The 14,164-nt window shown below is 54.3% G+C and overlaps 9 protein-coding genes across 9 annotated transcripts, besides 13 other annotated features; all 9 read left to right on the forward strand.

Annotated features, from left to right (window-relative positions):
- Positions 1-5,116: a sequence feature (areas not merged during assembly with more than two copies in the genome that could not be assigned to a particular haplotype).
- Tc00.1047053506893.10 (mucin TcMUCII, putative) lies at positions 7-597 on the forward strand (the record flags this gene model as incomplete). The annotated part of the gene is made up of 1 exon (XM_802739.1): positions 7-597. The coding sequence occupies one exon, from the start codon at positions 7-9 to the stop codon at positions 595-597; it is 591 nt and encodes a 196-aa protein (XP_807832.1).
- Positions 404-485: a microsatellite.
- Positions 867-957: a sequence feature (T-rich).
- Positions 1,826-5,822: a mobile genetic element.
- Positions 5,117-8,816: a sequence feature (heterozygous, Esmeraldo-like haplotype).
- Positions 5,869-5,984: a sequence feature (T-rich).
- Positions 6,053-6,295, forward strand: Tc00.1047053506893.25 (U6 snRNA-associated Sm-like protein LSm6p; the record flags this gene model as incomplete). The annotated part of the gene is made up of 1 exon (XM_802747.1): positions 6,053-6,295. The coding sequence occupies one exon, from the start codon at positions 6,053-6,055 to the stop codon at positions 6,293-6,295; it is 243 nt and encodes an 80-aa protein (XP_807840.1).
- Positions 6,484-6,513: a microsatellite.
- Positions 6,556-6,625: a microsatellite.
- Tc00.1047053506893.40 (hypothetical protein, conserved) lies at positions 6,630-6,983 on the forward strand (the record flags this gene model as incomplete). The annotated part of the gene is made up of 1 exon (XM_802740.1): positions 6,630-6,983. The coding sequence occupies one exon, from the start codon at positions 6,630-6,632 to the stop codon at positions 6,981-6,983; it is 354 nt and encodes a 117-aa protein (XP_807833.1).
- On the forward strand, positions 7,238-7,564 carry Tc00.1047053506893.50 (hypothetical protein, conserved; the record flags this gene model as incomplete). Its single annotated transcript, XM_802741.1, has 1 exon — positions 7,238-7,564. One exon carries the CDS (start codon positions 7,238-7,240, stop codon positions 7,562-7,564), a length of 327 nt encoding a protein of 108 aa, XP_807834.1.
- On the forward strand, positions 7,906-8,916 carry Tc00.1047053506893.60 (hypothetical protein, conserved; the record flags this gene model as incomplete). Its single annotated transcript, XM_802742.1, has 1 exon — positions 7,906-8,916. The coding sequence occupies one exon, from the start codon at positions 7,906-7,908 to the stop codon at positions 8,914-8,916; it is 1,011 nt and encodes a 336-aa protein (XP_807835.1).
- Positions 8,817-9,210: a sequence feature (areas merged during assembly that could not be assigned to a particular haplotype. This can correspond to areas where the two haplotypes were merged or to regions with more than two copies in the genome that were merged during assembly.).
- Positions 9,210-9,240: a microsatellite.
- Positions 9,211-14,164: a sequence feature (heterozygous, Esmeraldo-like haplotype).
- On the forward strand, positions 9,334-11,070 carry Tc00.1047053506893.70 (hypothetical protein, conserved; the record flags this gene model as incomplete). Its single annotated transcript, XM_802743.1, has 1 exon — positions 9,334-11,070. One exon carries the CDS (start codon positions 9,334-9,336, stop codon positions 11,068-11,070), a length of 1,737 nt encoding a protein of 578 aa, XP_807836.1.
- Positions 10,758-10,777: a microsatellite.
- Positions 11,318-11,354: a microsatellite.
- Tc00.1047053506893.80 (glutaredoxin-like protein, putative) lies at positions 11,414-11,977 on the forward strand (the record flags this gene model as incomplete). The annotated part of the gene is made up of 1 exon (XM_802744.1): positions 11,414-11,977. One exon carries the CDS (start codon positions 11,414-11,416, stop codon positions 11,975-11,977), a length of 564 nt encoding a protein of 187 aa, XP_807837.1.
- Positions 12,145-13,068, forward strand: Tc00.1047053506893.90 (hypothetical protein, conserved; the record flags this gene model as incomplete). Its single annotated transcript, XM_802745.1, has 1 exon — positions 12,145-13,068. One exon carries the CDS (start codon positions 12,145-12,147, stop codon positions 13,066-13,068), a length of 924 nt encoding a protein of 307 aa, XP_807838.1.
- Positions 13,245-14,030, forward strand: Tc00.1047053506893.100 (hypothetical protein, conserved; the record flags this gene model as incomplete). Its single annotated transcript, XM_802746.1, has 1 exon — positions 13,245-14,030. One exon carries the CDS (start codon positions 13,245-13,247, stop codon positions 14,028-14,030), a length of 786 nt encoding a protein of 261 aa, XP_807839.1.

Below are 14,164 nucleotides of genomic sequence, written 5' to 3' on the forward strand. Positions count from 1 at the left end.
CTCACGATGACGACGTGCCGTCTGCTGTGCGCCCTGTTGGTGCTTGCCCTGTGCTGCTGCCCGTCCGTGTGCGTGGCAGCAACTGGTGAAGATCAAGATAAGGTCAATGTTTCAACGGCTGCTCAGTCACAGGGAACAGATGTTCCAGGATCCGGTGGGACAGGGTCGCTGACACAGGCCAGTACTGGACAGACACAAAGTGTAAACCCCACATCACAAGGACCAAGTGCGGGAACCGGTGTGCCAGGGAGTCCAGATACAGCAACTCTGGAGTCTATTACAAAAGAGGGACCAGGTCTGGGCACCGGTGGGTCAGGGTCGTCAGGTGGGTCGGTTAACCCAGCTACATCGTCAAGTTCCGTGACCGCTTCTGTACCGGCACAAAGTCAGAAGGAACATGCGCCAACAACAACAACCACTACTACGACAAAAGCACCAACTACCACCACCACTACGACTACGGAGGCGCCAACCACAACGACCACCCGCGCACCGTCACGTCTTCGCGAAATCGACGGCAGCCTCAGCAGCTCTGCGTGGGTGTGTGCCCCGCTGCTGCTCGCCGTATCCGCGCTGGCGTACACCACTCTGGGCTGAAGAATTGTGTGCGGGCTGTGCGTGCCAGCACTCAACCGCGGGGACTTGTGTGCGTCTACTGTGGTCCGATGTACTAAACAGGATAAACTAATGATTGTGTTTTGCTTCACTTGCTTCCGCTGCCCTGCTGTGTGCTCCTTGTCGCTCCCCGCATCCGTCACGTTGAACGCACCCCAGACACACTCATATGCATGGCACGCACACAACTGTTTGCGTGGAGTCACATTTGAGGATGGGTGCGTGCGCGCTGGAGCCATACTGTGCAGCCCTTTGTTTTGTTTGTTTTCACATTTTTTACTTCATTGCTGTTTGTTTAGCTGTGTTTTGTTTCTAATTGTTTTGTGTGTTTTCTGTTTGCTTGCTGCGGGGCGTTGTGTGTTTTTGCCCTTTCACTGATTCCAACTGCCTCATGGTGTGTGTGCGCTGCCGCTGCTGGGCTGCTGCCATTTGTGACTGTGCGGTGGCTGTGCGTGGTGTAGCGGCCGTGTCTCTCCTTTTGTTTTCTGTGCTTTTGCAGCTCGGCTCTGCAGCGTTGGGCGACTCCACTATTCGTGATGATGACTGGCCGTGTGCTCTGCGTCCTGTTGGCTCCTGCAGTGATGTGCAACAGCTCGTGCATGTTTTCGACGGCTGCTGCGACGGTGTGTGTGCGGCCCGCTGGTGATGGCGCGGTGACTGCTGAGCACGCGCAGGCTGTGATGGCTGCGGATGGAGGACCGTGGCCGGTGGCTCTGGACGAAAGGGGAACGTGAACTCTGAGGTTGATAGCAATCAGGAAGACGAGGAGGGTGGAGAAAGCACGGCGGGTGAGGGCCATAATCCCACCCCCGCAGGACCACTCACTGCTCCGACGAGGCAGAATCAATCCTGCAGCGACCCACTGCGAAGTAACAATTGCAATCCGTCCGGCACTGGCAGCGCCTCTGCCGCTCAGATGCGTGCAAATGGACAGGAGTCTTTGGGTGGAGTGCACGCTGGTGGCGGGAGGACCTCCCAGGGAAGTGAGGCTTCGGAAAAAACCGTCACGGGACAGTCACAGTGCCAGGGACGGCAAAGGAAACACCGCAAGACGATGAAGGAGAAGAACCCGGAGCGCAACACGAGGCCGACCAAACCACAAAAATGACTGTGATGACTTGTTGCGCAAAAACAGCAGTGGAGCAGGAGGGTCACCAGCGAGATCGCAAGGTGCGCCACGACCCGATGGTGGCGAGAATGCTCATTATCATTTTTTCCGTACTTTTACCGGCACGTCTAGCTATACAATGCCATCTGGGTGCCGAGGAGGCGGTTGGGCAGCGGAAAAAGCTTCCTGCTATGAAGCAACTGCCATTGAGAGAACATTTCGCTGCGTAGATCTTTCTCAATGCCCAGCCGTTGGCGCGCAGCGGAGGTGCCTGGGCATTCTAGAAGCAGATGGCGAAAGGTTTCCTGCGGGTCAACTGGCGTGCCTGTGGAAGTTGGCTGATCCTGCGGTGGCAGAGACCGCTTCCTGGCACCACAGGGCGAGTAGCGGTGAGTGTCTTGGCGAATGGTACGATGCCACTTGTTGCTGGGCTGGGTAGTAAGGCATGTCAGCGGGTCCGTGTGCCATATGGGCGCCATTCCATGTTCCGTGTGTTGTCCGGTTGCCATGGTCTGCGTCGCATGCTGAGCCGCAGGCTCGTCAACATGCACTGCACAATGTCCGCAACAAAACTGCCGGTGCACGGACCGGCCGGCACGCATCAGTGTCAAGAGACGCTGCCAGATCCGGTCCTCCGTCCAGTCGGTCTGGCGGAACGGGTCCTTGTTGAGGGCCGCTAGGAGAGACTGGCTTTGTGTCGCCACAAGCGGGGTTTTTACGCCTGTGCTGGATCCGAGGGATAATCAGCCTCTCCAGGGCTAGGAGCAGCGCACTGGATTTCGTCCTGCAGCTTCAAGGGCGTGTGCCGCAGTTGTTACGTACTTTCTCTATTATCTGCGAGGAATGCAGGGATGAAAGCAGTATTCCAACCCCTGCTGAATTGGGAACGTCGAAATCGCCATCCGTTGCGAGTATCCACGAGCGGTGGCTGTGCGGCGCTAGAGCCTCTTTACGGACTCTGCGCATTTCCCTTATCAGTTCTTTTTCGTCGGTGATCGAGTGGTCCATCGGAAGTTCCACAGCGATGGTGACCCGGTGAGCGGAGGCCGCAGACCAGGGAGGAATGGAGCTTCGAAAGAACCGCCCTTCGCGTGGTGAGTCCTCGGTGATGCCGTAGCCGTTTGCGTATGCGTCTAGAAAGGCATATAGCTCGTGCCGAGACTATGGCGAGATGCGGACACCTGCGCGAGGCGAAGGCTCAGACGTTGATTTCCGCTTCCAGTCCGTCCGACAATTGCGTGTGTTATCAAACATGGAGAGCCGCACGCAGGCGGACAACATGGAGCGGCGGGTATATTTGCTTCTAGGAGTGCGGATTACTGGTCGACAGTGCTCGGAACTCCGCTGACAATGCGCGCCAGGGTTGCGTACGTCTTTTGCATCTCATTCTTTGCTGAATCCGTCGCTACTGCCCATATGAGCTCGCTGCCGTAGCGTAATTTGCATGCGCCGTATCCGATGACGAACGTGCGTAGGTCATGTGGAGATGGCCCCGCCTCTTTATGCGCAATGCGGCGTAGCTGCGATATCCGTTGCGAAGTGGCAATGCATTGCTTGGTGGCCGCCACATTTACCGTCAGTCGCAGATCGAGGTCCATGCAAAGAAGCTTCGTAGTTCGCGACGCCCCCATGGTCATGACTGGAATTTTACATCCAGCCACTACCAGGGGCCACTTTCCTTCACGATCATAGTTTGACTCCGTGTGCGTGGAGAGTGTGGGCCAAGCGGCTTCACACTTTGACGGGTTGATGGCCAGGCCATTTTCCTGACTCCACGCATGCAGTTTTTAAGAACCGTGCCGGCCGCGGGAATGGTGTCTTCCCGGGACTGCCCCTTAACGATAATAGAGAGGTCGTCCGCATACATGTCTGCTGTGACACCCGCAAAACTGTTCAGCAGATTGAGAAGTGGGTGTGCGTAAAGGGAGAACAAAAATGTGTTCCCAACACGGACCCCTGAGGAACTCCTCGCAGCGTGGAAGACCGATCGCTGTGTCTGTTGCCGACTCGTGTCTTTGCGTAGCGGCCACGCAGAAAGTTTCTAAGCCACCTTCTACAGTTCACCCCCGGAATATTGGCCGGCAAGCGACTGAGGACTCGATGACCAATGAACTCAAAGGCTTTGCTGAAATCAACCAGCACCAACGGAGCCCGATGGGGTCTGCAGTGGAGCTGGCTTCCAACACCGCTCTTCTTGGGAAGGTTCACTTGGAAGTGATCGTTTCTGTTATGCTCAACTTCATGTATCAGGTGTGCCAGCTGCATCGTCGTGGTACGCATACTACGGCACGCATACTGGTGCGGACGAGGCGTCCACAGCCAAAGCAGTCTCCTCAATGCCATTTTCTCAGCAACTTTACCCACGATGGAAGGAAGGCTGATTGGTCGATATGACTCCGTTAGCGCCGGCGACTGACCGGGTTTCAGGACTGGGACGATGGTGGCTCGTCGCCACTGGACCGGAATCGTGCCGGCTGTCCGGCTGTGGTTGATGCGGCGGAGAGGGAATCGGAGACACTTCGTCGAAAGATGTCGTAGCGCCTCGCTGTAGACTTCGTCCGATCCGGGGCCTTGCCGTACGGTGTGCTACGCAGCGCTGCACGCAGTTCCGCCTGATTAAAAGAGGCATCCAGAGATAGGGGAGAGAAGAAACCTATCGAAGATGAGGCGGCCGACTCGTTGTTGTTCTGCGGCCTAAGAAGGGGAGGGAGAAGAAATACACAAAGACTTGTTTTCTCCGTTATTTCCCGTTGGAAAACCCAATCGCCTTGCGAGGTGGGGAGGAATCCAAGATTGAGTGCATCCGCTGCTCTCCTTGCTGTCCTGAAATTATTCTTGCGGCCATCGTACATCAACGCCGTTGTGGGAGATGGAATTGATGTCTTTTTACGTCCGGAATCGTATTTTTTAGGCGAGTGGTTTGCCTGGGTTGAACTTTCTGATGCGACGCCGATATTTGCTGCGCGAGCGCTCACGGAGTAGGAGGAAGAATTGGCTCCTTGTCCGTTGCGTCTCTGCTTCACGGTCGGGCGTCGGTAACTGCAGACGGCGGGCCTTGCTGTCGGTAGCAATCCGCTCTGCTTTCGCAAGGGTGTCACCCCGGAGCTTGGGATCATCCTTGTGCATGCCGCGGGGTCAATTTTGTCGAGATGAAACTGCAAGTGCTCTCGTAAAAGCTTTAATGCCGGTTGATTGCTTTTTGTAGTCGCATGCTGGAAGTTGTGCGTCGAGGTCGTTGGCGAAGGACTCCCACTTGGAATTCCACCAGCTGTAGAAAACTCGACGTACCGAAGTGGGTGCCGAGGGCATGGTATCCTTAAATGCCTGATGCAGCGTGAATGTCAACACATAGTGGTCACTGAGCGGCGGCACATTGGCTGTCCAGTCGGGCACGGTAAGATGCCTTGACCATGTCCGGTCGATACAGGACCTCTCTCTTGCACCACGAGCATACTTTGTTTCACCAGGGGTGTTAACCAAGGTGGGTCCTGCATCCGTGCGCGGTTGTATGAAATTCAACAGCGGAGTTGCTTGGAGGGGTCTCCAGGAAGGGCTCCCACCGTGGGCGACGCACGTTGAAACCTCCACACGGAATGAGCGGCGACGGGACCGAGAGGCAGTTCAGCAACCGCCTAAGGGTTGTGTCAGTTGCGGCGGTGGTCTCATATAGGTGCTCGCTACAATAAGATCACGGTTCTGGCCCAGCGCGACCCGGACCATCACCACTTCGAGGCTGGAATCACGTTGAGGAGTGATGAGGGGCATACGCTTGGAGCGGAGGTTTTTCCTCACCAGCGCCGCTGCAACACCTTTCTTGCGGATACGTGATTGTGCATGGAGCACATACTCTCCAGCGTGCATGCTGGCGATCTGCTCCGACGACTTCCAGGTCTCCCGGATGGCTATCATGTCTGCTCCTTGCGCCATTATTGTTGCGAGTTTGGCCGGCGTCAGTGAGGGAACGGTCATCTGGAGTGCTGCTATGGGGCTCGGGCTCCGCTCAACGTCTCCGCCTCGCAGTAGCTTTTGCATCTGTGCGTCACTTACGGCACGCAGACGACATGTGTAGCGCTGGTAAGCGCCGACGAAATCCGGCAGCAGTGAAAAACACCGCTTTTTCGGGAAGCCAAGTGTGTATCATCCTCTTTTGTTGTTGTTCTGTGCACCTGTTATTCTTTGTTTTTCTCTTTACTTTCCCTGTGGAATCATTTTCTTTTTGTTGTGTTTTTTTCCTTTTTGTTGTTTTTTTGTTGTTGTTTTTTCTCCCTCTCATCTCGTCGTTCTGCAGCTTTGGCGGTGTTGCGTGGTTGCCAGTGGAGATTACGGAAAATGGCGTCGGTGAACCTGGCGGAGAGGATGCAGAAGCCGGCGGTATGCTTCACGGTGTTTGGTGAGACGCACAGAGGTGTGCTGCATGGCGTGGACAACAACTTCAACGCCGTCCTTGACAAGAGCGGAGAGCAGCGAGAGCTTTGCTTCGTCCGCGGGGAGACCGTTCTGTACATTGGCTTCATGGACGAGGAAGAGAAGAGGAAGGAGGGTAGCGGTGGGGAAAGCACGAACAGCGTGTAATGCATTCCTTCTCTCTCTCTCTCTGTCTCTCCGTGAGAGGAGGAGGAGGAGGAGGCTTGCAGGAAGGGGTGAAATGCAGCTTGCGATTACTTTGATACCCGTTTGCGTCTACTGCCTCATTCATTCTTTTGTTCATTTATATATATTTGGAGGGGCTGTTTGAAGGGAACGATGCCTCTTTCATTGTCTTTTTCTCTCTTTTTTTTTTTTTTCTTTTTGCGTCAAGGCTGTAGAGTGAGACGCGGGCGGAGAACAAAAGCGTGTGTGTGTGTGTGTGTGTGTGTGTGTGTGTGTGTGTGTGTGTGTGTGTGTGTGTGTGTGTGTGTGTGTAGTCATGTCTTCCCTGCCGGGTGTGGCGAGGTACGAGCGGCTGCCAACGCGCACAAAAATTCAGTTCTTCTGGTGCTCCATGCTCGTCATGGGCTTTGCCTACCAATTCCTTAAGATGACGGTCCTGCGTGTGCAGCCAAAGCGTGAGGAGCAGATGTACATGCACATCAAGAAGATATATGGAGACAACTTGCCAGCGGAGCTGATTGAAATTGCCAGAAAACAGCGTGAGGCGCAAGACGCCCTGACGCTCTCCAACATGATACGCACACCAACACCAGGAGAGACAGCAGGTGCTCTGCAGCACGAATTAGACCCGCGCCGCATCGCACAGCTAAAAAGTCGGAATGGCTACTGAGTTCTCGCAGGGGGAGGTAACCGTGAAAGTCACTGTGTGGCGTGGTGTGGTGTTGTTCCCCTGTTTGTTTGTTTTTTTTTCTTTTTTGGTGTGGTGCTGCGGCCCAATTGTGTATACATATTTGTGGTGTGTGCGGGAATGGGGATTAGGGCTCAGCTAAAAATGTTGTGACCGCTCTTTTTCTTTCTTTTAAGGTTCTTTTGGTTGTTGTTTTCTTTTGCATTTGTTTTTCCTTGTGTCCTCTTGAATTGCTGATGCATCTAGGCGAAGAGATTAAAGGGAGAGAGAGAGAAAGAAGGAAGGAATTAGTCTCAATGCGCATTTATGTGCATGTGCGGGAGAAGGTCATTGCACTGGAGTGCGGGGATGGCACGCAAGATGTGATTTGGCTCGGCAATGCAGCCATGGTGCACTACGATTCATCGTTTGGACGCAAATACGGGTCGCCGAAGTGCATCCAAAAGGAAGGTGGGATCACATGCGACCCGGATGCTCGTGTGTGTGATTTGCTCGATGACAACCAGCACGTGTTCGCCGTTCTTGACACGGATGACGATGATGAAAATGAAGCTACTCCGTAGGCGCCAGACGCGGCCTCTGGCGACGAATTCAGGGACGTTGTTTTGTGGATTTTGGCCGTTGCTGCACGGCGGGCCATGTGTGTGTCTGTCTGTCTGTCTGGAGATTTTTGTGCGGCAGGCACGATGTAAAGCAAAATTGCGGTATTCCTCACCCCCTTCCTTTTTGTCTTTCTTTCTCCCACTCCTTCTTTTACTGTTTCGCTGCAACGATGGGCACCACGCACTCATGGTTCCCTTCTTCTTTTTCTTTTTCTTCTCCCGCCACCTCCTACCCTCCTATTGCTCGTGTGCGTTGCATCCAACGGCCAAATACACACACACTTACATACAGTTAAAGAAGGATGGCAGAAGGGAGTCAGGTGGTGCAGGTCGTGTGTGCCGTTGCGAATGGCGACGGGGACTGGGCCGATGTGCCCCGTTGTGTCCGGGAGGCAATTGTGTTGGCGCTGGCCGGGCCACAGTCGAAGATGGCACCGCATTTCAACGCCGCCGCCTCGTCTTCCTTGGGCGGGGAAGCAGCGAATCGGCGGCAGTGCAGTCCGTGGCCGGAGCCGCGTCAAGAGGCTCGAGTGGTGGCATCGTCGCTGTCGGAAGAGATGATTCAGCGAGGCGTGCAGACATTTGAGGACGCGGCGTGGGTGCGGGATCAGGCGGTGCGGAGCTTTGCGCAGTTTCACAACAGCATCGAGGCCACACGTGAGGCGGTGCGGCACCACCTCCGCTCCCTGTGGCGCACGGCGATCCAACTGGACCCGTCGCTGCTCCGGGCCATTCAGCAGGAGCGGCGCCTCGGCCCGAGGGACGAGATACCGGAGGACATCATCATTTCCGGCGGCACGCTGCGGCGAATGCAGCAACTAGAGGCGATGGTGGATGAGATTGAAGGGAGCGTCGATGCATTGCGGTGGACGTCGGTGCGGTTTGCGGCAAATTTCCTCTCGGATGAAGAGAAGCGGGCGATGGGGCTCGACCCGGCAAATCTGCGGCCGGAGGATGTGCCGTTGGGCTACACGCCGCAGCGAGGCACCTCCCCTGTGCACACCTCAGTACAACGCCCAGTCAACACCGGCGGCAGCGTCCCGCAAGCGCTTTTGGATCGGCACCAGAAGATCTGCGAGCAGGAGAACACGCCAGAAACGATTAGCACACCGTCGGGACACAAGGATGATGCCACGCTCAGTGAGATGCGAAGAAGATACATGAATCGCATCGCACTGCTTAACGAGGCGTCCATGCATCATGTGGCAGATGAGGTGATGGCCCGCCGCCACTCCTCTTCATCCAAAAACGTCAGCTCACATCAGCGTGTTGCATCCTCCAGTAATCAAAGCAGTTTGAGCTCGATGATGTAGAGGAAGCAATAGAACAAATCAAGCGGATAGTATACACCGAGGAGGAAGAAGGGAGAGGAGGGGGAAATCAAAAAGGAAAAAAAAAAAATTTGAATTTTGCTCATAGAATCGCTGTGCCATTAGATATATTTCCTTTTTTACTGTAATTCTGCTTGGAAGTATAGATTGTATTCATAGACAAATGTATATCTCTCTCTGTGCGTTTTTGTGAAGGCAGTAATATTCGTTTGACCTGAACTCCTCCCTTTTTGCCCTCTTGCCTCCTTTGGGTTTTCTGCGTCCGTATCCGCCACATAAATAGATAAATACATAGATAGATAGATAAGGGGGGGAGAAAAGAGAAAAAAGGCGAGGAAAACGGGCGGTAAAGTAAACTGAACGGCCACGCATCTCTGACACGTCTCGCGCAACGTAGTCATGATGGACGTTATGGTATTGCCACGGAAATTGCAGGAGATTGAAGAGGGTCTGGGCGATTGGGAGACGGTGCCGCAGTGTGTGCGGGAAACACTTTTGGCCATACTGGGCTCCTCTAACCCCAATGCATCAAATGCCATGATGGACGAAGCGAAACGAACACTCTTGCCGCTTCGGCAGAAGGGACCAAAGACCGATATCACCTCCACGATTAACGCCATACTTGAGTCACACCGCTCACCTGTGATTTCTGCAGCAAACCCGCCGTATATTGCCACGAACCTGGACGAGGTACTCACACGGCATCATCAGGTTCCTTCTGTCCCCGCTGTGACAGCAGTCAGTCCACCGCGAAGTTACAACGGCCACAACTTCAGCAATGACAATGATGACGGTGACAGGAACGAGGAAGAAGGCGGGGAAAAACTGGAAGCGGAGGGATCGCGAATCCCCAGGGTGCGGGAGCCGCTTCTCCTTCCCGAGAAGCGGGTGTACTACGGCAGCGTGCCTGAGGCGCCGTCGGAATTGTCGCGGCGGGACCGACAATCATCATCCCGACGTACTGGCAAAGTCTCACAAAAAAAGCGGTCACTTCAGGTGCGTCCCATTGCCATGGAGATGCCAACCGTCAAGAAGGTCGAATGTGTACAACACCGCCGTGAGGTAACAGATGCTTTGCTGCGAGTCCATGGCGAAATTGACCGTTTGCAGGCGGAGGCGGATTCATTTCTTGTGAAGGCCATCTACGACTCGATGCGGCTGGATCTACGCCGCGCGAAGGATGTATACGGTGAGGTGAAGCCGCTGCCGCATCCAACCGAAGAACAAGAACAGGCCCTTGCCGCCTTTGCGGAGGGCCTTGCGGTGCTGCAGGAGGCAACAGTAGAGTTGGTATCAGCGTTCCTGTCCCAGGAGGAGAAGCGTTTTCTCGGCGTTAGCACGCACAAGTATCAAACCCGGGCGCAGCGCTCTACCACGTATCAGTACGTGTCATCAAGTGAGAAGAAGCGAAAGGAACAGGGAACGGTGAAGCGTGCGCATGGGGACATCTCCTTCACGTCAGAAGATAAGAAAGAAAACATGAATAGAAACGAAGATAGTCCCCGTCGTGTCTCTCAAGGGCCGGCCGTATCCGGCAACGCCATCACACGCCCCAGTAGCACGACGATGACTTCCGCTGTTCCTCCCGCCGCTGCCGGCGATATTACTGCTGTGACGGAGAAGCGTGGTGTTGCAGGTAGCAAGCCCTCGCAGAAAGCCCGTGCAAAAGCGAAGCCCCATCCAAAGCCCAGTCAGCAGTCTTTTGCAGACCCGAAGCTCAGCGCTGCTGTTGCTGCTGCTCCCGAGCCTCAGGCGATGGGAGGCCAACCACGCCTTAAAATGCTGCCGCAGCTAGATAAGCTTGGACTCAGCTCAGCCCCGGTAGCAGCAGCAGCAGCAGCAGAACCGACAGTGACAGCACCAACGATAGCACCGCAACGAACGGAAAAGGGTGACACTTTCTCTTCTGCACCTCCCTTGAAGAAGCAGGGCTCGTGCTCAACTCTGTCGACAAAGTCGTCAGACAGTGCGGGCAACCGCGTGCATGTGAAAAAGGAGGCAGTGACGCAGGAGGCTGCAAAGCCCGCAGCACCTGCACCTGCAGCAGCGCCCCCTGCAAAGAAAACCGTTGGACTGGGGAAGATTGACATCAGGCGTTTCCTGATCGACAGTGACAGCGACAGCAGCGCCGTGTAGAAGAATGAAAGTGAAAGAATGAATAAAAACGGAAAGGCTAGAGAAGAAAGAAAAGCGAGTATTTGGTGGAGAAACTACTGTGTCAGTAATGTAGTGTGCAAATCCGCCGTTGTTTTTCCGCGGGCAATCGTCGCACGCAACTTGCATTTGATGCGGGTGTTAGTGGGTGTACGTTTGTTTGGGCCGAAGCGGAAAAAATGTCTCTTGTCTATTAGTGAAACTTTGATTTGCGTGTGGCCGTAGGTACTTTTTTCTTTTTTTTTTTTGTCTTTTTTTTTTTTTTTAGCGGCTGTTTCTTTGTTGTTTTTGTTGTTTCTTTTTTGCACTCATTACTACAGGATTAATGAAGCGGTTTTGTAATGCATTCTCTGGGCGATCATTCTCCCTCTTTGTGCGGCGCCTCCCGGCGGTGTCGTCTCTCCTGCAGCTGCATCAGCAGCGACCTTTTCTGACCGCTGCGCCCACTAATGGTGGGGGCATTTTGGGTGATGGCGATGTGCGGGAGAGGGAGGAGACGCACCCCGACTTTCAGCCCCGTCTTGTCAACACCGAACTCGCGGAGGATGAAGTTGCCATGGTGAAAAAAGACATTGACGACACGATCCAGACGGAAGATGTTGTCGCGTTTATTAAGGGCGTGCCGGAGGCGCCTATGTGTGCCTTTTCGAAACGCCTGATTGATATTTTGGAGGCGCTTGGATTGGAGTATACGTCTTTTGACGTCTTGGCACACCCGGTTGTGCGGACGTACGTCAAGGAAGTGAGCGAGTGGCCGACGATACCGCAGTTGTTCCTCAAGGGCGAGTTTGTAGGCGGACTCGACGTCGTGCAGAAGATGGCGGAGGGAGGCGATCTGCAGAAGCTACTGCAGCATAAAGGAATCAGCTACCGTGGTGGACAGTCGTGAAAAGGTCGATGGGAGAAAGAGGAGGGGAGGAGTGGAAAAAAAAATTTTTTAAGCCTCCAGAGAAGGCGTGTAAGAGCGTGTTATTTCTACTTTGTTTGTTTGTGTATTATTATTTTCCGCTTTTTCTTCTCCTTTTTTCTCCCCCTCCTCCCTTCATTTAGTGTGAGATGAACAGCAGGGCATACCTCACCACCAACCTGGTGGGTGGACTGGGAAATCAGCTTTTTCTTGTGGCGAATCTGTTGGCCACATCGCGGCGTAATGGCGTGCCGGCCGTCTTAAAGCGGTTGCCGTGGAGCAGCAGCAACGAGAAGCCACGAGATGTTTACTGGCAATCCATCTTTAAGGACCTCGGTGCCTACAATGTTGGCTGTGACATCCCGGTGAACCTTCCTGAGGTGATTGTTCCCGAGCAGCGTCCAGTGGCGCCAGTGCAGTTGGATGCTACGGCGAAGTGTTTGTATAACATGGTTGGATTTTTCCAGTCAGAGGCGTTTTTTGCCGATCATCCCGTGGTGCGGGATGTTCTTCCCTCTGAGCTGCGCAATGCGGCGGCGAAGCACCTATATGACAACTACGGTGATCCCAGCACCCTACAACATGTTGGTCTTCACATTCGACGAGGCGACTACTTGCGTATGCGTGATGTGTTTGAGATTTTGGAGGTCGATTACTATGACGCGGCGGTACGACAGTTGTTAGGCCATAGTCTGCAGCTACAGTCGATGGGAAGAGGTGGTGAAGGGCGTGGGAGAGTTCATCTCCTGGTGTTTTGTGAGGAGGAACGGTACGGTTTGTCTGTTGTCGGCTACTTCCGCAGCAAGTACCCGGGGCTTGAGGCTTCTCTGGTACGTGCCGCCGGGGAGCGTGTGCCATTCGAGTGTGGTAGTCATGCACCCCGAGAAGTGTTGGAGCTTCTGATGTTATCCAGCTGTGACGATGTTGTCATGTCGAACTCGACGTGGTCGTGGTGGGCTGCGTACTTCAACTTCCGCCCCCTTCGCCGTGTCGTGGCACCGTCCAAGTGGTTTGTGCAGCATCCCTACCCGCAGTCAAACCACCTATACTGTGAAAACTGGATTCTACTGTGAAGAGGCACCGCACCTCCAACGGGAACAACCGAGAAAGTGGGGAAGAGGAATCAGTTGGTGGGGGGGAATTAGCGCTTCAGAGGGGCTGAGATGCGGTGTGTCCATCTCCCTATTTCCTTTTTTCTCTCCCTCTCTTTATCGCACTCTGTATTTGATCCACTAGTAAAGCGAGAAGAATGATCAACAGTGTGTACCACAGCAAGAAGGCATGTGTGGAAGCCTTGCGGGCCGTGGAACGCCTGCAGCCGAGTTGGTGGACGCCGCCGTGCAGCGAGTTTTTGCATCGCGTGGAGCAAACTCCAACCGTCACTGCGCAGCCAAATCAGAAAACACTGATTGTTTTGGAAGGTATTGACGGCGTCGGAAAGTCCCTCGTGGCGCAGTCACTCATCGAGAGGCTTGGCGATTCGGCAGTACTGATACGCACACCCCACCCTGACCTCAATGGCATCCGTGAGACTTTTCGCGCACAAACGGAAGAAACTGCACGGGCTTTTTACAGTGCGGCGAATTATTTGGCAGCGTGGGATGCGTTCCATGCCACAAAGGAAAGGAAGGTTGTGGTGTTTGACCGCTGGTGGTGCTCCACCTGTGCCATGGCACTCGCAAACAGCTGCAGACTGACGGCACTTCCTGCGGCGGGCGATGCGGTGTACCAGTGGCCGCAGGACCTTCCGCCATTTCAGCTGGGTGCGCTTCTGTACGTTGAAGAGCACATACGTCAGGCGCGGATACGTCAACGTGCCCCGGAGGATGCGGAGGAACGACGACTGAGTGCACAGCAAGAGATGCGTGAGGTCGCAATGGAAGCGTATCGTCGCTTTGGTTTGCTCAACGAAGTCAATGTTGCGACGTACGGTGTGGCCGTGAACCGTATTTTGGACTTGATGACGGAGAAGGGTCTACCACACAGTGCGACGCCCTTCAGTGCGGAGGAATTGGCCGCACTACGCCAATTCTAGACGACCAGGACGGCGATGTGCATATCATTTTATCGGTGTGTTGTTGTTTTTGTTTGTTTTTTTCTTCTCGTCAGTGGGGATTTATTTTTCTATGCATCTTCTTGGTTGAATTATAGGGTTAGGAAATTTTATTA

The sequence above is a fragment of the Trypanosoma cruzi genome, genomic scaffold, assembly GCF_000209065.1.
Source record: "Trypanosoma cruzi strain CL Brener 1047053516785 genomic scaffold, whole genome shotgun sequence".
NCBI lineage: Eukaryota > Euglenozoa > Kinetoplastea > Trypanosomatida > Trypanosomatidae > Trypanosoma > Trypanosoma cruzi.